Consider the following 21,500-nt stretch of genomic DNA (forward strand, 5'->3'; position numbering starts at 1 on the left):
ACACACACACACACATTGACTGAAACCACTTTTCCCAATTGGTGTCGCGGCGAACCGGAGCCTAACCCAGCAACACAGGGCATAGGGCTGGAGGGGAGGGGACACACCCAGGATGGGACACCAGTCCATCACAAGGCACCCCAAGCGGGACTTGAACCCTAGATCCGCCAGAGAGCAGGACCCGGTCAAACCCACTGCACCACCGCACCCCCTGTCTGCTCAATAAATAAATGTAAATTAATAAATGTAAATGTGAAATGTAAATTGGAGTGCCGCATTTACACAACTGATTCATTTTTCCAGCGCTCTCGTATGGCTGCTGCAGAAAAACTGAAATGCAAATTAATAATTGTCATTAGTCACACATCAGCTGCACTGTCATTAATTACGTAAGACCCTTAATTTGTTAATAAGCATTAACAGCTGTAGGATGAAAAAGGATGTTCTTCGAGGGCCATAACCAGCAGTGTTTTCCTTAGAAAAAGGAACTCTTTTTAAAAGTTTGAAAGCGTTTAATTGGCACGATAGTAAACTGAGAAATATTTACAGAAGACACTTGACTTACAAGGATTTGTGTTTTCAGATGAAAAATGATCTGCAGACGTGCTTTTCTATTGTAAGCACATGAATGGACAGGGTAAAAGTCAGTGTTCTGGAAAATAAACACAGAGCCAAACACATTGAATATGTCAGGATTTTGCTAATTATCTGTCTATATTTGATCTTTTTGTCAGGAACAGAAATGCAATGTACATGGCGTGGCTTTGTGGGGGGTTCCGCATGAATAATGCACACATCATCGGTCTCATTTAGAAACGATCCCTCTCAAACGAATGCAAACCATCTATTCTCCATGGAATTGTCTTCCTTTAATGAACAAATCAAAGTTCTGCACATCAGAGAACGACAGCTAACCTTGATGGCAGAAGTGAAATAAACATGACATTTTTCCACAATTAATATTTAGCACCAATTTAGAGACATTTAAGAAGTTTATACAAACACAGAGGGAATAAATGCAATTATTTGCACATTTCCGCATTCCCTCCTGGTTCAGATCTGAGAATCACACTATTATATGTTTCAGTTTTTCAAGTTACACAAGTACAGGAGTGTTGTCCATGCTGCGTGAACTTGCTGATTCTCACAGAAGAGAGATTAATTGCGTCTCACACCACCAGCAGCGCCTGGGTGGTGTGAGAGGTCATGGGTTCGATCCCCGCTCAGTCTGCATGGAGTGTGCGTGGTCTCCCCATGTCTGTGTGGGTTCCCTCCAGGTGCTCTGGTTTCCTCCCACAGTCCAAAGACATGCTGTTCAGGTTCCCCCATAGTGTGTGAGTGACAGAGAGAATGTGTGTGTTCCACTGATGTATGAATGAGTGACCCAGTGTAAGTCACCGCGGTGAATAAGGTGTGTGGCCTCATAGCACTGCATAGAGTTCATTGGAAGTCGCTTTGGAGAAAAGCGTCTGCTAAATAAATAAATGTAAATTGAGAACGAAAAATGCAACATACTGTAGCCCCTACGCAACTTGTTCTCGTGTAGTTGGATGTTTGGGGGCGGGATGTTCCGGGGGAAAAAGGGGAGTTGTTTTTTTTTTGGGGGAGACCGGGCGAGGAGAACGAGCAGTTTTGGGTTCGTTCTCGCGCGAAGGGGGTTTTGTGAAAAAAAAAACCGGCGCGAGCGACAACCAGCTCGCGAGGATTGGGGAGTGGAGGATTAGGGTTTGGCCAGCGCGACTGGCCCCGGAGAGAAGGTCGCCAGGACTCGCCATCATCGTCCCGCCATCCTCACTGGAGAGAGAGTGGCTGTGAGGACAGGTCGCTGTCGGTTTCCTGCCCTGCACGAAAACCGTGAGTAACGGCGGGAATTTCCCTCGGTGGTGGATAAGGAGCTCCAGACTAAAGCGCGCCAACGAGACGACGCCGGCACCAGAGACTGAGTCGCATAAAAGGAAAAAAAACGTGTTCGTTTTGGTGGTGTGAATTATTTGTGTGGACGTTTTATATTAAATGTTTGTTGGGCTTATTTCACCTGAATGTTGTAACCGTCCCTGTGTAGGTGTGAAGGTTCTTTTTTACGGCAAAGGAAGGCGGGGCTGGGTCGCTGTGTGTGAAGTATGGGAGGTTTATACGACTGTAATATAACAGTATAGCTGTACTACGCTAACTGGGCCTCTCCTCACCCTAGCAAGAGCCATACCCCGAAGTTGGGGGGGGGGGCGACAGTACACGCATCCCAAAGTTGTGCTGTAGACACCACCGATTCACCTCCCATGCTAGAGAAAAAAACATCAGAATCGAGTGGGTGGGCTACACTTGGGGGCTCGTCCGGGATCTGATTACTGTTTTCTGTAATTGTGAGTATATTTTTGTATGATTTGATGTCTCTTTGATATGATTTGTGGTTTGATGTCTGGAAAGTTGTTGTAACATGGAGTCAAAGCAGATAGTCCAATGGTGTAACGACAAGGGTATTGATATAAGAAAAGCTGTTGTGCTTAGTGGGGTTTCTGTTGACATTACTGATGAGACTGTGTACAAGGTGCTGGATGGGGTGGGAGTATTTGGTCATTGTAAGGTAAGGGGACGGTGTTTAGAACCGGCTGGAGACAACCAACTTGTGTTAGTTGAAACCACAAATGATATGACTAAGGCTACCATACCTGAACAGTTAGCCTTTGGAGGTGAGTCGGGGCCCTGGGTGGTTAATGTCAGCGAGACCCGAGAATGTCCAATACTTGGTGAAAGAGGCAGTTTCCAGGCAAAATTCCTGTCATTCCTGGCAAGTGAAGGGAAGACTCTAGCTGATGTCTCAGGCTGGTTTGGGCCTACTCCAGCGCCACCTGTCGCTCCAGACTTGAACACCAAACTCGTGGATGCCATCTCTTCACTTGTGGAGAAATGCCAAGCCACGCCTATGGACGGACTCGGCTATCGTAAACTTCGCTTGTTCTCCGGTGTGAAACCAACTCCACCGGGAGAGGAAGAGTATGATGCCTGGGCTGAGCAGACCACTCACATGTTGGATGAATGGCAGTGTTCAGATATTGTCAAGAAGCAGAGGATAGCTGAGAGTCTCAAAGGGCCAGCAGCAGACATTGTCCGGTGCTTAAGGGTTAGTAACCCCTCTGTCACTGCCGATGATTACCTCAAAGCCCTGGAGGCAGCTTTTGGGACCACAGACAGTGCGGCTGATCTCATGGTAAGGTTCCGTGGTACATTCCAGCAGGAAGGTGAGAAACTATCAGCATACTTGTTCCGTCTAGACAAACTGTTGCATGCAGTTCATCGTAAAGGTGGGGCTGAGGTGGCCGACCTGGACCAAATTCGCATTGAGCAGGTTGCACGAGGAGCTCTGTCCCATGATCTTGTTGCCATGCGCATCCGAACGATGTATAAGCTTAAACCTCCTCCAAGTTTCACAGAGTTGCTCCGTGATGTCCGAGAAGAAGAGGAAATGATCCTGGCAAGGCAAAGTGTGGGGAACGCTGCTCTTCCAGCAATGGTTAGGTGTGTGGGGTGCGCTACACCCTCCCCCGTACCAGTGCAGCCTGAAAATGTTGCAGTACCTGTGGTAGCGGGGAATGGTCAGGAAATAGAACGGCTCAGGGAAGAGTTCAGAGGGCTAAAGACGGAGGTTGCCCGGCTGTTTTCTGCCTCGATAGCTGCCTCCGATGGCATACCACAGCAGACCATGCAGAATCTCAATCCGAAGGGTACAGGGACCTTGTATGCCTGCGGAAGGGAGGGTGCTCCCAGACCCCAGTATCGTGCTGGTGTTTTTTGCTATCGATGTGGTGAAGATGGGCATTTCCAGCGAGAGTGTCCTAATCCAGAGAACCTTCGAAAGGTGACGAACCGACTATTGAAATTAAGGCAGCCGCCGGGAAACTTCCCAGGGGCCCAGTGAAGGAACGGCCTGCCGCCCCGGAGAAGACACGTTCCACCAGGTGTGATATGCTACGGCAAAGGGAGGCTATATTGCCAGAGGGTTTAGTTGGACCCAGTGCTATTGTCTCGGTACAAATTGAGGGCATTTACGCTAAAGCTTTGCTCGATAGCGGTTCCCAGATTACTCTACTGTATCGCTCCTTCTATGACCAGTATTTGAAGCACTTGCCTTTGACCCCTATCGAGTGCCTAGAGATTTGGGGCCTTAGTGTGGAGCAATATCCATATGATGGCTATCTGTGCGTGAAACTGGAGTTCACTGGAGACGTAGTTGGAGTAGTGGAGACCATAGAAACGCTTGTGCTTGTGTGTCCAGACCCGGTTGTGAAAGGGGAGGTTTCTGGGGTGATTGGTACAAACACCTCCATAGTTAGGAGGCTCTTCCAGTCTTGCATAAATCAAAAGGGGGGAAATTTCTTAGCTACCCTTGCTGTCCACCCAGTAATAAAAGAAGCGTATGAGAAGTTCCAGGAAGCTTCTGACGGCCTGGCCGAGGAAAGGCGAGGGACCGTCTGGTTCACGAGGAGCAAGCCTTTCACTCTGGCCCCAGGGGGTGTTGCTACAGTGATTGGCACTCCAAAGTTTCCTGGGCACCTGAATAGTCAGGCCGTGGTTGTAGATCACCCAGAGGAGGGCCCTTTCCCGGAAGGGCTGCTGGTAATGCCTGTTGTAGAGGAGCCAGGAACTGTCCAGTGCCGTCACCTCGCAGTCACTTTGAGGAATGTGTCTCAGCAGCCGGTGACATTAAAACGTGGAATGCCTATTGCGCACCTATTCCCAGTGGATGTGATGAATAAGGGGCTAGGTAGGGAGGAGACGATGCCACATATGTCTCAACTATCCCCCTCCTCTTTCAACTTTGGGGACTCTCCTGTGTCTATTGAGTGGAAGGATAGACTGTGTTGGAAAATGATGGAGAGGAAAGAGGTCTTTTCTTGCAGTGAGTTTGATGTAGGGTGTGCTAAGAGTACGCAGCACCACATTCGAGTGACGAATGAAACGCCTTTCAGAGAGCGTTCTAGACGTTTACCGCCAGGGGATCTAGAGGATGTGAGGAAACATCTCCATGATCTAAAGGAGGCTGGAATCATCTCAGAATCTCGGAGTCCTTACGCTTCTCCGATAGTGGTGGTTCGGAAGAAAAACGGAACCATACGTATGTGTGTGGACTACAGAACCCTGAACAGGAGAACAATTCCTGATCAGTACACAGTCCCTCGGGTGGAGGATGCTTTGGCTTGCCTGAGTGGTAGCCAGTGGTTCAGTGTGCTGGACCTCAGAAGTGGTTATTATCAGATCCCTCTGAGCGCGGCAGACAAGGAAAAGACCGCATTCATCTGTCCCGCAGGATTTTACCAGTTTGAGCGGATGCCCCAAGGGATATGTGGGGCCCCAGCAACCTTCCAACGGGTCATGGAGCGGACTGTAGGAGATATGAATCTTCTGGAATGCCTGGTGTATCTTGATGACATCATTGTATTTGGGCGAACATTGGAAGAGCATGAGCAGCGCCTTCTAAAGGTGCTGGACAGACTAAAGGAGGAGGGACTGAAGTTGTCTTTGGACAAGTGCCAGTTCTGCTGCCCTTCGGTGACTTACCTTGGGCATGTTGTGTCCAGAGATGGCATTGCTACAGATCCCTCGAAGGTTGACGCAGTGAAGTCGTGGCCACGCCCAGAGAGCATTACTGCTCTTCGCTCTTTTCTCGGGTTTTGTGGGTACTACAGACGGTTTGTGAAAGATTTCTCCAAGGTCTGTTATCCTTTAAATCAGCTGCTGCAGGGCTGCATCGTAGCTAGAGGACCAAGAAGAGTGGCAGGGGCTAAGACTGCCTCTCAGCATGGAAGGAAACCAACATCAGGTCTGTGTCCAAAGGAGTGGCACCACCCTTCAGAGCCGTTTGGTCCTAGGTGGGATGAGGACTGCGAGAAAGCTTTTGAAACGCTAAAAAGGAGTCTCACAGAGGCCCCAGTTTTGGCCATCGCCAATCCAGGACTGCCTTATGTGCTACATGTTGATGCTAGTAGAGAAGGTTTGGGGGGTGTCCTCTATCAGGATCAGGGAGCAGGCCTGCGCCCTGTGGCTTTTGTCAGCAGAAGCCTTACCCCAGCAGAGAAAAATTACCCCACCCATAAGCTAGAGTTTTTGGCATTAAAGTGGGCGATTACCGACAAGCTGCATGATTACCTCTATGGAGCTAAGTTTGAGGTGCACACAGACAATAACCCATTGACTTATGTCCTGACCACAGCCAAGTTGGATGCAGCAGGGCATCGATGGCTGGCAGAACTGGCCACATATGATTTCAGCCTGAAGTACCGCCCCGGGAAGCAGAATGTTGAGGCAGACGCCTTGTCACGGCGCTCACATGTCCCTCCTGAGGCATCTCAGGGGAGAGGGGCCATGCCAGCTGACTCAGTCCAAGCTATCTGCCAGATGTCCTCAGTCAGACCACCTCGCTATCGTCACTGCAGAGCGATTGATCTCATGGGCTCATCAAAAGGGGCGGTACCCAAAGCCTATTGCAACTTGTCTTTCCTGAATATTCAGCAGCTGCCCCAACTGACTCCAACAGACCTCTCATATTCACAGCAGAAAGACCCCTGCATTGGCGAAGTGTGGCATGCGGTTAATCAGAAGAATGCCGAGCGTGCCAACAAAGTGAGACATCCTGATGTGTCTTTGCTGCTGAAAGAGTGGGATAAGTTACAGGTTGTGAATTCCGTATTGTACAGGATGAGTAAGCCACCCAACAAGCCGCCTCGCCAGCAACTGTTGCTTCCCCAAGAGTTCAGAGAGACAGTACTCCAGTCTCTACATGACCAGTCGGGCCATCTTGGGTTTGAGAAGACCTATGGGCTGCTACGAGAGAGGTTTTATTGGCCTCGCATGAAGACACAGGTTGAAAGGTACTGTAAAAGCTGTCTCAGGTGTATTCAGAGGAAAACACTGCCCAAGAGAACTGCTGAGTTGTCGCATCTTCGCAGTGATGGACCGATGGATCTCGTTTGCATGGATTTCTTGACGATTGAGCCTGATTCCAGCAACCTCTTCAACGTGCTTGTGATTACAGATCACTACACCCGCTATGCTCAAGCTTTTGCAACTAGGGATCAGAAGGCGGAGACTGTCGCTAAGGTTCTGTGGGAGAAATACTTCATCCACTATGGGCTGCCCAAGAGGGTGCACTCTGATCAAGGCAGGGATTTTGAGAGTCGGCTCATCCATGAGTTGTTGGGCATGCTCGGCATAAAGAAATCAAGAACTACACCTTACCATCCTCAGGGCGATCCCCAGCCGGAGCGGTTTAACCGAACTCTGCTTGATATGCTCGGGACCCTTGACGCGCCAGACAAAAGGAAATGGGGTAAGCACATTGGCTATCTCGTACATGCGTACAACTGCACGCTGAATGAGTCAACCGGCTACTCGCCGTATTTCCTAATGTTTGGTCGAGAGGCTAGGTTGCCAGTAGATGTGGCATTTGGAGCATCGGGTGACGGTACCTCCAACAAATCCTATACAAGATACGTCAAAAACATGAAGCGTGAGCTTCAAGCTGCATATCAGTTGGCTGAGAGTGTGTCGAAAAAGAGGAATGAAGGGAACAAGCGACAGTACGATCAGAGGGTCCGTTACTGCCCTTTAGCTCCTGGTGACCGCGTCTTGATTCGAAATCTTGGACTGCAGGGGAAGGCCAAGCTTGCTGACCGCTGGAAGGACACCCCTTATGTTGTGGAGGATCAACTTCCTGGGTTGCCTGTGTTCAGATTGAAGCCAGAGGGTGAATTGGGCCCTGGGAAAGTACTGCACCGCAATCACATTCTGCCTATTGGGCAGGAGGTACGGTGGCGGTCTGAAAAGACTACAGAGGCATCCAAATTTAAAAGGAGGGCTAGTAAGCGGCTCCAAACGAGAGATGAGAGTTGTGGTCGCTCATGCTTGCCAGCGGTTGAACTGGAATGTGCAAGGGAGCCTGAGTCTGATTCAGAAGAAGAAGAAACGGGGGTCTGGTATGACTGTTATCCTCAGAGGAGGTCACCGGAGCCAGAGCCTTTAAGCAGTGGATCTGTTGAACTCTTTGACCTGGATTTGGGTCTGGATGTTCTCACGAATGGCTCAGGGCTGGAAATGACTGCGGTTGAGGGGCCGGCAGTGATGGACGTGGATGGACCCACTGCAACTTGTAGGACGGATGTTCCGGGAGATGAAGTCGAGTGTGGTGCTGGGGTACGGACAGCAGAAGAAGTGAGTGAGGGACGGGATAATGTCGCAGAGAACTCGGCGGGGTCTGCGCGGCCTCAGCGACTGAGAAGGGCCCCTACCCGACTCACCTATGATAAGCTGGGGAGCCCCACTACAGTAGCTGTTAGCACACATAGAGCTATTTCAGTTAAGGTTGGGGAAGGTTTCGCTAGTTTCTCTTCACCTCCTATCCGGAGATACACCAGCACTTTGTACAAGTGGATAGGTTGAAGGGAATGTATATATTCTGTTCTAATATGATGTTGAAAGGATGGGACGTGATGTGGGTTGCTTGTCATGAGGACATGACAAATTTTGGTGGGGGAAGAGTGTAGCCCCTACGCAACTTGTTCTCGTGTAGTTGGATGTTTGGGGGCGGGATGTTCCGGGGGAAAAAGGGGAGTTGTTTTTTTTTTGGGGGAGACCGGGCGAGGAGAACGAGCAGTTTTGGGTTCGTTCTCGCGCGAAGGGGGTTTTGTGAAAAAAAAAACCGGCGCGAGCGACAACCAGCTCGCGAGGATTGGGGAGTGGAGGATTAGGGTTTGGCCAGCGCGACTGGCCCCGGAGAGAAGGTCGCCAGGACTCGCCATCATCGTCCCGCCATCCTCACTGGAGAGAGAGTGGCTGTGAGGACAGGTCGCTGTCGGTTTCCTGCCCTGCACGAAAACCGTGAGTAACGGCGGGAATTTCCCTCGGTGGTGGATAAGGAGCTCCAGACTAAAGCGCGCCAACGAGACGACGCCGGCACCAGAGACTGAGTCGCATAAAAGGAAAAAAAACGTGTTCGTTTTGGTGGTGTGAATTATTTGTGTGGACGTTTTATATTAAATGTTTGTTGGGCTTATTTCACCTGAATGTTGTAACCGTCCCTGTGTAGGTGTGAAGGTTCTTTTTTACGGCAAAGGAAGGCGGGGCTGGGTCGCTGTGTGTGAAGTATGGGAGGTTTATACGACTGTAATATAACAGTATAGCTGTACTACGCTAACTGGGCCTCTCCTCACCCTAGCAAGAGCCATACCCCGAAGTTGGGGGGGGGGGCGACAGTACACGCATCCCAAAGTTGTGCTGTAGACACCACCGATTCACCTCCCATGCTAGAGAAAAAAACATCAGAATCGAGTGGGTGGGCTACATACCCATTGTGTGGATTAACAAAGATATTTGGAATTGAAAACAATAGCCTTATATTTCTGGACGAAAAGATCTATTTTCTTCTGGGAGAAAATAATTGTACAGATTTTCATTACACTTCATCTAAATAGCATTTGTGTTATAATTTACTCCATGCTATTGCAAATAATTTGCTCAAGATAATGTACTTTTATATCAAAACAGACAATTTTCTTCCTAATAGAACGGAACGGATGTAACACTCAGCACTCCAATTATCTCTGGCCCAAGAATGAAGGGCCATTACAATTAATCTGATTTATATTCTGCCAAAAGGGTAATGGTACGCTTTTTGGCTTGCAGGCAGTGCAGATGCTGTGTTTTCTGCTCCACAAAACCACAGGCTACAACAGTCTGATTAATCAGTTTACCACACTGCAAGTAGTGTGCATGAAAAATACACACACACACACAGTGCTGCTTAAAAGTATGTGAACCCTATAGGGATGGTCATCATTCCTGCATAAAATATTAAAAGAAACTTACAAAATCCAAATCTTGAACCTTAAAATCAACGTATAAAATGAATAAATGACCGATTTACACACCTGATCCCACTTACTTACTTGGTTTGAACAATGCAACTTGGGCTTCATTTGTTTTTGGACCTACATGATTTCCTCTACAGTAACATATGGAATTGGTCGTTACACACCTATTATGTCACATGAGAAACACTGATTCTCGTTAAATAACCATTTCGTGGGAAAATAAGGGACGCAGGCAGCACTCTGCACGCATGGAGGTAGACACGCACACACCATCAAACATATGAGAGAGAAATTCAATAAATACGCAAAGGAAAGATTATTGTTTTAATTTCAGTTTTGTAACACATTTAATCTACATCGTATATATGTTCTGTTGCCTTTGTCTTTTATTTCCACGTCGACACAACGGCGCTCAGAGCGCAAGCAGAGAAAAGCTGGTCGAGTCTAAAAAAGGATTTTGTCATCAAGCTCATTGCTGTCTAGTCCTGCAGTTAACAGCTCATGTGTCTCTTACTTCTCACATCAGTGTGGTTGACAGCACCGCAGATGACAATGACATTGTGTAGGGTGCCATTTCCGGCCAATCAAAGTTCGAAGATTCCGGTGTCCCGCATATGTCGCAAATTGTCTTAAATACAGACTTGAGCGTGATTGTGAAAGCACATGAGGAGGGTAAATCCACACTTGTTTCCCTGCCACATTAGATGGGACTGGATGGTGGTGTCGCTTTAACAAGCGCTGCTTCTGGGTGGGGGGGAGGAGTAGCAGCAAGATTAAATAACCTTGGAATGGGATGTAAGTTTTTTGATAAGGCAACCAGAAATATGTCTGGCATCGGGGGACAGGCCTGTGTAGAGGCTGATGCATTATTAAAGAACTCTTTTTAAAATCCACTTTGAAATAATTCCCACTCTCATTTCTCAGATTTCGCAGAATTCAGAAGCACCTCAACATCTGCAGCGGCTGCTCCTCGCGCAGCCTGAGTGTTTGTTTTTTTTTTCCGAAACCGGCTCGGATGAGCTCTGCTTCTTTGGCTGGAGCCCCGAGAACATGCTGCCGCTCGGGTCGGCTGGTTGTGGGTTCTAGCGCTACGTTCAGATTGTACCTTCAGGTGGTCCACTATGTGTGATGTCGTCCTTGGGGGGGCAGCTGTTAGTGCAGGCATTAAAGTTGCTGCCCTTGGATTCAAAGGTTGCCGACTCAAGCCTCATCTTCAGCTATGGTACCCTTGAGCGAGGTATTTACCCTAAACTGCTCTACTAGAATCACCCAAATGGACAAATCGTTGCAGGTAGCTTAACATTATAAGTCACTTTGGAGAAAAGTGTCAGCTAAATATAAATGGAGTAACTAAAACACCCACATACCATCAAACATTTACCCTCCTCATGTGCTTTCACCCTAATATGGGTGTAAAGCTAAATGTCAGAAAGACGAAAATTATGACTACGGAAAATATTGAGAATTTTGAGCTCAATGGCAAAGAAATGGAAATTGTGAAAAACTTCAACCTGCTGGGTTCTCATGTAAACGAGGAAGCAACTAGCAGTCAAGAAATTCTCTGTAGGATCACTCTAGGCAGAACATCAATGAAAGCAGTTAAAAAGTAAAGACACTACGATCCAGGCCAAGATCAGGCTTGTTCAGGCCCTTGTCTTCTCAGTAGTGAACTATGGGTGTGAAAGTTGGATGGTGTGGAAACAAGATAGAAAGAAGATAGATTCATTCGAACACTGGGGTTGGAGAAGGATGTTGCGTGTTCCATGGACGGCTAGAAGAACAAACAAGTTGATCGTAGATGGGATAAAACCGACCATGTAACTCAAAGCTCAGTCAATGAAACTACACTTATCGTACTTTGGCCACACGATTAGAAGAGAACGATCATTAGAGAAGGACGTCATGAGCGGAAAGATTGAAGGAACGAGGAGAAGAGGAAGACCCTCAACGAAATGGCTCGATACGTTGACAACATCAGTGGGGACGACACTGCAAGAGCTCGCCAAACTTGCACAAAACCGATTTCATTTTAGTTCTTTCATTGATTAAGTCACCATGACTCGAACCCGAGACGATGGCACTTAACTAACTAACTAACAAACTAAACCACCAACCTGAGAGGGCAAGGCTTTTGTGTTCAAAACACAGTGTATCAATTAACGTTCAAGGCTCAAAAGAAGCCCAACTGGTCCCCATCGATATTGATACCCAACTCCATTGAGCACTATTGCTATTATTTTTTGGATCCCCAAAACCCTGACAAGTTGTTACGCTACTGCATTAAGGTGACTTTTGACTTTAATGACAAACTGCCTAACAGAGCTGAGCCGCCGCATTTAATCACCGCATGATTTTATGAGCTTCGGCGGTTAGCATCCATTCATAAACACTTGCACATTCCGCTAAACGCAGTCATTTGTCGGAGGTCTGCCGGTAATGTGCTTAAAGGTTCTTGGCGCTCTGCAACGTATTTATCAAATGTTCGGAGGGATTTAACACTCGCAAAACTACCGCCGAGCACAATAAAACGTCCAAGGATATTTAATGCTGTGCAATTTAATGTAATTTGCACGCATTAAATATTACAGAAACGCGGGCGTCAGGCTTTGATGCCTGTGCAGTTTCGCTTCATTCATATGTAATGACCGTTCCAGTGTGAGACCACTGAAATATAAAACTGAGTTAATGGATAATAACAACAGAAAGGAAAGCATAGAAAAATCCTAATGAGATTTTCTCTAAGCCGATCCCACCTGTTAGGTGTCGTTATACCGTTATTGTACAGCGACGCTCTCCAGATGATTATTAACATTGCCAGCTGCTATAAATTTATGCTACACTGACCTTTTTTACAACTAATTGAAACTTACTGGTTGTGTTTTGCCTAAACTATGCAGGAGGCCATAAAATCAGATTTTTGCTTAATCTATGTTTTGAAAAAGCGCTTTTCATCATATTGAAACGTACACTGCTCTATGTAATGTAGACTTATCTTGGGGCATTAGGTGCTCACATCATATCACCTTATAGCTTCTTAACATGTGAATGCATTGTAAGGTCGTAACCCCTAACCTGAATACAGACATAACAGCAAGTCTCTCAAGAAGGTCACTGAACATGTGGTTCATTTAAACTGCATCTTAATTTCCAAAAAAATCACCTTTCCCACTCTCCTATGTTCTACCTTTCCTATTTCCTGTTTTTCCTACTACTTTTCTGAGATATGTTGGCTTACATAGCACTAACATCAGGTCATAGAGATGTTTTACACAGAACTGTTTATACATCAATAAACACTTTGATGATAGTTATCTATATGTCTAAGCTGACAGTATATGGATTTTTCTGTATGTACCTGTGTGTGTGTTTGTTTATACACAGTAATTTCCATCCATCCATCCATCCATCCATCCATCCATCCATCCATCTGTAATCTATGGTACAATCTAGGGTGATGGTAGTCTGAAGGTTATTACAGAATCTATCTATCTATCTATCTATCTATCTATGTTTTTGCTGTTTACATGCTTTAGGAAGGTGACTAACAGCATCAAGACTGTTATGGTACATGAGTGCTTTGTGTTCTCAGTTTAATGGACAGTGTTAAATGAACACCGTACAGAGTAGCCTGATCTCCACGTACCCAAATGAACACCCCAGGGTATTGATTAAACCCTCTCAGAGGTGATTTAGCAGCGATTTTGCTGTAGCACTGATATTTAACAGGATCAAGGTTTAAAACCAGTCCAGTATCATGCTCCGCCGCAAGGTCCTGTCGTCAGGTTGCAGGCAGGTCTTTATCTCTCATACTTCTTGCTACTTATTACCTTAAACAAACAGTTCCGAAAAAAAAAAAAAAAAAATCCTAGTTAAGTGCTTTTGGCTGAGCAAAAATCGTTAAATGACTTGTGGGAGATGTGACTGTAATGTATATTCAAAGCCAGCTCTATGTCTTTAGGTTATGAAAATATGATCACTGAGTTTGCTGGTGGTGAATATTGAATCATGATTCTGAGCCACATCTACCAAGCTTCATGCTTCCAAAATAGTCAAAAGAGGAACTCAACAAACTGCTTCGGCTTAATGGGAATAAAAAAAAAAAAACGATTATTAAATTGTTTCTGTTATATACATTCTTTCACCGGTCAATCTGGCTTTACGGGAACTAAAAAAAGCAGAAGACATATTTCATACCTATACATATGCTAATTAGCAAACACTGCGTGCAGCACCCCAGGCACTGGCTCCGTATCACAGACGACATTGCAAGTCTCTTATTCGTCTACCGGCTGCAGGGAACATTGCAAATTCAGCAAGAGAATATAGGAATATAAAAACAACAGCATTCGCAGTTTTTCTCAATTGCTTAGACACAATTATCAAAAAATTCAGCACATTTCGAAAATGTTCAGGAAAATTCCTGAACAGCTCATTCTTCAAAACACTACATGCATTTTTGTGGCTTGGATATGAAATGCTTAAGCCAGTAACTCTTTTCCAAACTTCTAAATGCATTGCTCAGTGGTAAACACACAAAAGTATATTAATCGTTTTCTAAATCGAATATTGGGCTCCTAGTGGCGGGGGAGGGGGCGAGGGGGCACAGCGAAGGTTAATACATATTTTAATGACATTAAAAGGTCATTGCAGAAGACAGAAGCGGGTGGATACTCCATGCAAGATGTTTCTTCCCAAGTTGCGTTGAGAAAAATAAAATAAGATGTAATGCTGATGAGAACACAGGGCCTGACAGATCAGAGGCATGATGCTGTAATCTGTGAAAAAATATATGAAATATATGCTGAGTGAAATACTTTATGTGCATGAATGTATATCTGTGTTTTTAATCTGCATGTTTCTTTGTTTCTTTGGACTTTTGGTATTTCAGTTACAATACTGACATAAGTTATTATATTTCACATTTGATTTGATATCAGTTTGCGTGAAAAAAAATAGAGCAACTCATGAAAACGCTTTTTTTTTAAGTACTTTATTATGTGGGACATGTATTTACTATCTTGCAAAACTGTTTACTGCTTTGGAATCAATGATCAGAGAAAAAATGTAATCATCCTAAATATTTCATAAATCATTAACTCAGTTGAAAATGTCATATAGACTAAGATAGCATTTTGTGTGTCTTTAAGTATTTTGACTGTCAGTGTTATTTTGCTAATGTGAAGAAGTGTGTTGTGGATTCCATTTGTTCTTTTGAACATGTGAACTTTGTTTTTGGAATTTGTGCAATCGAGAAAAGCTGTACGACAAGAATGAGTTTCACTCCCAAAGAAAACTTTGAGCTTTTTAACGAACCTGATATTCAAATGTATAACTATGCTACATGTAATGGGGCGATTAACATTTTTAATAAAATAAAATTGCTGTAAACCAGAGTGTGAAAGCCATGTGATCGTTCATATTTTTGCAGAGATTTTCTTTTCTTAATCTCCTTTCCGAAAATAGGCTCCCACACAGAGTGGCTAGAAGATAACCAACTATATAGATGTGAAATGGGGGGATGTGATGAAAGACATCTTTTATGCAAAAATATTTTAGAAATATGTGGGTTGTAAAGGAAATCTATTGGCAGATGTGGAATCTTTGTGTATTTTAAAATGCATTCAATATGTTAGTATATGACAACATATTTGAACTATATTGTCAAATGTGATTCTTCACCTACCCCTATGTTTCCTTATGTTTGCCATTATGTAACCATGAAACATGATATATATTATTTCCATAAGTAACCATTATAAATCTTTCACAAAAAGAGGACAGAAAGCTGCCCGTGGTACCCGGCAGTGCAGTACTGTACGGTATTTTGCGAAGAGTGACACAACCCAACAACGCAGGAGGTGGCCCACTGTTATGGACCTGGTACAAACATCGCATATTGTGATACGCAGCACTCTGGCTTTGGATGGGGCAAAGAAGGTCACCCAGGTGGTGTTCATTCCGAATGTTTTATTAAAACACCTGCACACAAAGAAACAATGCTCTCGGTACAAGGACCCCGCTTCCCGAAGGACCTGCACTTCAAGCAAGTCTTCCCACTCTGCTTAGTGCTCCCTGGCTTTTATTTTCCCCACTCCCAGACACGGACACCCCTTTACTTTGCCCGTAAGTCCTCCTAGTGGTTGCCCACTTTACTCATTTTTCCCACAATGCAACTATTTACGATAGACCTGTTTCCCGCTCAAACGTACGGTAACGCGGGTCGTTACAATATTTTTATAGACTGGAAAAGACTAAATGCTGGCAAACTGAAAAGTGATTTCTGTTTATGCCCAAAGAATCTCATGCTGCGTTTCATCTTTTCCATTAGTTTCAGAAGCAATCAAAAGCAGGTATTACAGTTATTAAATAACATGTGAGAAACATGTTCTGGAGGAGTTTCGCCCTATAGCAGCTAGCTAGCGCTTTGTACATCGTAACTCCGAATTCTGTCGGTACAGATTCTAGTTTACAATTCTCGTTGTGGAATCTTGTCCAGGGAGCTACATTAGTGTTAGTGTTAAATTACAAAGTTTTTTCCCCTCTTTGAGTTTTCGTCATGGTGCGGTGGATGGTCTCTGAGGGACCTGTCTCCAAGCCTGTCCGTGGAAATAGGGAACCTTTCTGACTTAACTTCCCATCCAACCTTCAAGAAGGATCTCGAAACTCATCTCTTTCATACCCATTTCTCTCCCGAGCTCCTCGTAGCTTCGTAAGTCAGTCCTTCGCCACCTATTACTTTCCGTTAGGAATTTGCTACCGTACAACGTCAGCACAGACGCAAGAAGTTGCTGGGATAAAACAAGCACAGTCGGTGCTGTAATAGTCGCACGTTTGTGTCTAAAGCTCTTTGTCTGTTGCCCAATGCACTTTTATTTACTCTCAGTTGCCTTGGAGAAAAGCACCACCCGAATGGATGAATGTCAATTTATGTGAATGGGGACACTGTGTCGTGGATCCCCAGCACCGGCTCATCGTCGTGCCACCTCAGCACGTGTAATTTAAAACACCGCATGATGCACGGAACAGTGGAAACCATGAGCAATGTTTCGGGATATGCTGCCCTGCAGCAGCCACGGCCCTGATTTTCGGTGGAAGGCTATCGCTCTTAGCAGGGATCAAGATGGGCTTTATCTTATTTGTGTTTGCTGGCGGCCATGGAGACGTCCGTCACACCGGTCCACGCTACTGCGGCAGACCGGCCCCTTCGGGTGACCTTCCACAAGCCCGTCTCCCGCTGTCAGCCAACGTGAGCAAAAACCGAGTTGCAAATCGAGCGGAATACAGTAGGGTTCTGTCCAGCTCCCTGAGGGTCTATTTTATTTTACAGCGTACCCCTCGCTGACAGCCAAGGAGTGTTCTGCACTGCCTCTGTCCAAACAAAATTAGCTTCTCACAATATTTTTGCAGATGTTATAGGTCATTAATAGAATAGAACCAGATGACCGAAGCAGCACCTTTCTCAGCGATGCTGTTTTATATTCCACCTTTGGTTAACTCATAAAAAAGGTCATATTTCTTGGGACGTTTTCTGCTGGAATTTCGTAACATCGATGGCTCTGTGAGAACGTCTCCTTTTAAGGCTGTTTTATTGACCACGGATTCCACGGACAACGAGTTGGTTGCTGACACACGACTTCAGCGTGTTACAGTCCATGTTCTCTGGTTTCCCTTACAGAACAACTGAAACTGTGCCTCGCTAATAAAACATGATCTACGGAATTTCAGCTATTCAAAGTGAACTTTGAAAAGGAAACGGAAGTAGAATCAGCTGGGGAGGCGACATGCTTACGTACATATGGGGAGCAGTCGGTGCCGAACAATTGCTTCATACTGGGTGCCAACTATTGGCAGTTTATTGTGTCAGTGTTCAGGTTACTGCCAAACATCTCTGTAAACCTATGTCAAGGATATATGATTATGCTGGCAAGACTGGACATGGACATAGAGTTTCTGTGTTCTCCCAGTGTTCCCATGTGATTCCTCCAAGTGCTCTGGTTTCCTCCTACAGTCTTTTTTTCCAGAATATCCAAATATACACACACACTTTCTGAACCGCTTGTCCCATACAGGGTCGCGGGGAACCGGAGCCTACCCGGTAACACAGGGCGGAAGGCCGGAGGGGGAGGGGACACACCCAGGACAGGACGCTAGTCCGCCGCAAGGCACCCCAAGTGGGACTCAAACCCCAGACCCACCGGAGAGCAGGACCCGGTCCAACCAACTGCACCACCGCGCCCCCAATTTACAAATATAAATATGAAAATCCTTTAAGTTTTATTGAGAATATCCACCCATCCATCCTAACCTGAATAGAGATATAACAGCAAGTCACTCAAGAAGGTCATTGGACATGTGGTTCATTTAAATTGCATCTTAATTTCCAAAAAATTCACCTTTCCTGTTCTGTTTTCTACCTTTCCTATTTTTCCTACTACTTTACAGAGGTATGTTGGCTTACATATTGCCAACATCAGGTCATACAGACGTTTTACACAGAACTGTTTATACATCAATAAACACTTTGAGGATAGTTATATGTCTAAGCTGACAGTATATGGATTTTTCTGTATGTACCTGTGTGTGTGTGTGTGTGTGTGTGTGTGTGTGTGTGTGTGTGTTTATACACAGTAATTTCCATCCATCCATCCATCCATCCATCCATCCATCCATCATGAATAACTACTTGTCCAATGAAAAGCCTTTGTGGTTTGAGCCCTATCCTGGAAGCACAGGGTGTGAGGCAGGTTACACCATGGGTGGAATGCCTCCCATCACAGTTATAGTTTTACACTAATGAAATTTTAGTCTATTTACATTAGCACGTTAGAAAAAGTTATTCCATCTCATACATGTTTCTCAGTTGCTGAATGACCAAGAAACCGTCTAAAGCAGGAAACGAGCTGAGCGAAAATGAATCGAGACAGAAAGTTCGCCGGCTAATAAACATCAAGGTGTACGATGACAGGATACAGAGGCACTGATTCCCTGGCTGAAGTGTGAAGTTCATTCCCATACAGCGGTTAAACATCCAGATACGTTGCATTTCCACTCAACAGCGGCGAGGCGAAGCAAAAGTGGACACGCCGAATTTGGAATTGTCGGTCGCATCTTTCATAGCTCCTACGTGATTATGCCCATGCGCATGAATGAGGGGAAAGGACCGGTGTATTTATACACCAGCTCTGTCATCGCTGGATGGAATCATTCTCTCTTGGCGAAAATGGAAACCAGTGCTTTTTTTTTTTTGTTATTTTCTCGCACAGAAACGGAGAAATTCGGTATTCTAAACTTGGCTGGTGGGGCCCTTTCCTTCATAACATAAAAAGAGCCGTTCCAGTCTCGAACTTACAATGGAAATAACCGTGTTTCATTGTACCTAGTGTAGAGACACAGTTGAGTTCTAACGACGGAAAGTCAAGCTTCAAGTGGCTGCTTTTTACGTACGATTGGATTGGCTTTGTTTGTGCAATGAACCTGCGTATTTTGTATTTTTTGGCACGCAGCTCATTTAGTTTAACTTGCATTGTTTATATATCTAGCCAGAGGGGGAGGGGACGCACCCAGGACGGGACACCAGTCCGTCACAAGGCACCCCAAGCGGGACTCGAACCCTAGACCCACTGCAGAGCAGGACCCAGTCCAACTCATTATTGTTATGTTATTGATTTATTGTGCTGTTGTAGCTTTTCATTGGATAAAATATTGAAGTCTAAATAGAGTACAGTAAAATTCTGCAGAATGGCAAGTTTAAAAATTCCTTCATGCACTAATTATACAGGGTTACATGAAAATTTCAGGGTTTAACTGCACACCCAGATTTTGCATCACAGCATAACATTCTTACACACCATCCAAAATGTTTTCTCTTAGCTGGTATCTAAAAGTTACTTCTCTTTGCACATGAAATGCTGAATTAGCGAGCAGTGCGAGAACATACTTGGAAGTGGGCGGTTTGTGATATTCCGATCCCTCTCCAAGGAGAATGCATCCAGGATGAAAATTAATTTCTGAACTCCTATTCAAACGAGTCTCCGATATTCAAACAGAATTCAAGTGGAAAACAAGCAAAGCCAAGGAAAATGTTCATATATGATATTTCTAAGTAAGTTATACATAAGTTACATTGGAGCCACTGTATAGATTTAACTGGAATCTGATTTGTTCTCACTTTTCCTCTTCTTTACCAGAGAGAATTTGCAGTCATTGGTTCACAGTGATCTCACATTTAAAGATCTGTGTTTATTTCCTTACTTCACTTACACCTCTACAGCTGGCAGTGTAGTGGTTCGAGCTCCTGTTACCTTTGCACCCGAAGGTTGCGTGTTCAATTCCCACCACCTGCCGTTGTACCCTTGAGCAAGGTACTCACTCCTAAAGTTGCCCAGGTGTATAAACAGGTAAATAGCTGTAAGTACCTTAACGCTGTATGTTGCTTTGGAGAAAAGTGTCAGGTAAATGTGGACTTCTACCTAAATATTCGATCGTTTAGCAGATGTTTTTCTCGAAAGTGATGTTAAATTCGTAGCAAAGAAAACAGAACATTTTCCAGCATGCGAATAGCTTTAGATGCAGACACGCGATCGTCAAAGCACAGTTAGTCGTCCTCATACACGTGTTTTTGGTGTGGCGCTTTACGTGAGTAGCTGCCTATAGAGTCTCTCAGGGAACACAGGTGATTGTGACAGATGTAGTGATGCAGAACTGTTAGGAGGACAAGAGAGCAGAAACTGGTCAGAGAGAGATGCGTCCTAAGATGCTTTGATAGTGCTGAAGGGGATTCAGCAGTTCCGAGGGAGCGGGAACAAACTGCAATAACCTCCAGTACGTTCGTGAACAATGCTGTGTGCATTTAATATGTTGTGACCTTCTCAGCGCCATGGTTAATATTGAGATTTCGGCGTTGTGTACGCGTGGACAGCCAACAACAACGCTCTGTCCTCGGCAATTCCATTGGGCCAGAAACACCACGAGTCCCGCCCACTAACCTCAAGTCCCACCCACAAACCCCAAAGCAGCCACTGATGGTGGCCCCTGCTGAGTTCTAAGGCCAATCTGGGAGCCCAAGATATTTCACTGGTTGCCCATTTTTCCCAAATATAGCAGTGGTGTTTTACTGAGGATCAGTTATAATGGTTACAATGACTCCTCTGCTGAAATCAAAACCCGATGACAGAGAGTCAGAGCTCCTCGGATTCCTCGCGTCTGTTGCAGTACTCGCCTCTGGAGGTTTGCAGCGTGACATATGTGTAGAGCAACAAAGATCCTGCTACCGTGGGTGTGCAATTCATGGAAACAGCTGTAGCTTCTAATGGGTAACACGGTAAGGTTACCACGGCATCTTCAGGGTTCCTCCATCCCTCAGCGAATTGCAGCTCTGAACTTGACTTTAATTTTTGTAACAAGCAGGTTGCCTAAATGCTGCGGTCAGCTGGAGATGACTATACGTTGACGAAAAAAATTCCCTGACACCTCGGCTTCGATTAAAAAAAAAATCGAATGTATCAAAGCAGATCAAATGGACAGAAGATCCTTCGTTCTTCATCTGGGTGATACAGATGATCTGGTAACATAGCTGTCGATATCAAAGGTCTGGATCGAGAAACGGGAGAAAGATGTCTTTGAGATCCGAGCAGCATAACC

General features: G+C 45.3%; 1 protein-coding gene across 1 annotated transcript; it reads left to right on the forward strand.

Annotated features, from left to right (window-relative positions):
* The first annotated feature begins 2,647 nt into the window (after window positions 1–2,647).
* LOC114911286 (paraneoplastic antigen Ma1-like) lies at window positions 2,648–3,913 on the forward strand. The gene has a single exon (XM_029254854.1). The coding sequence runs from the start codon at window positions 2,648–2,650 to the stop codon at window positions 3,911–3,913; it is 1,266 nt and encodes a 421-aa protein (XP_029110687.1).
* The last annotated feature ends 17,587 nt before the right edge of the window (window positions 3,914–21,500 follow it).

Source organism: Scleropages formosus, chromosome 9, assembly GCF_900964775.1.
Source record: "Scleropages formosus chromosome 9, fSclFor1.1, whole genome shotgun sequence".
In the NCBI taxonomy this organism is placed as follows: Eukaryota; Metazoa; Chordata; class Actinopteri; order Osteoglossiformes; family Osteoglossidae; genus Scleropages; species Scleropages formosus.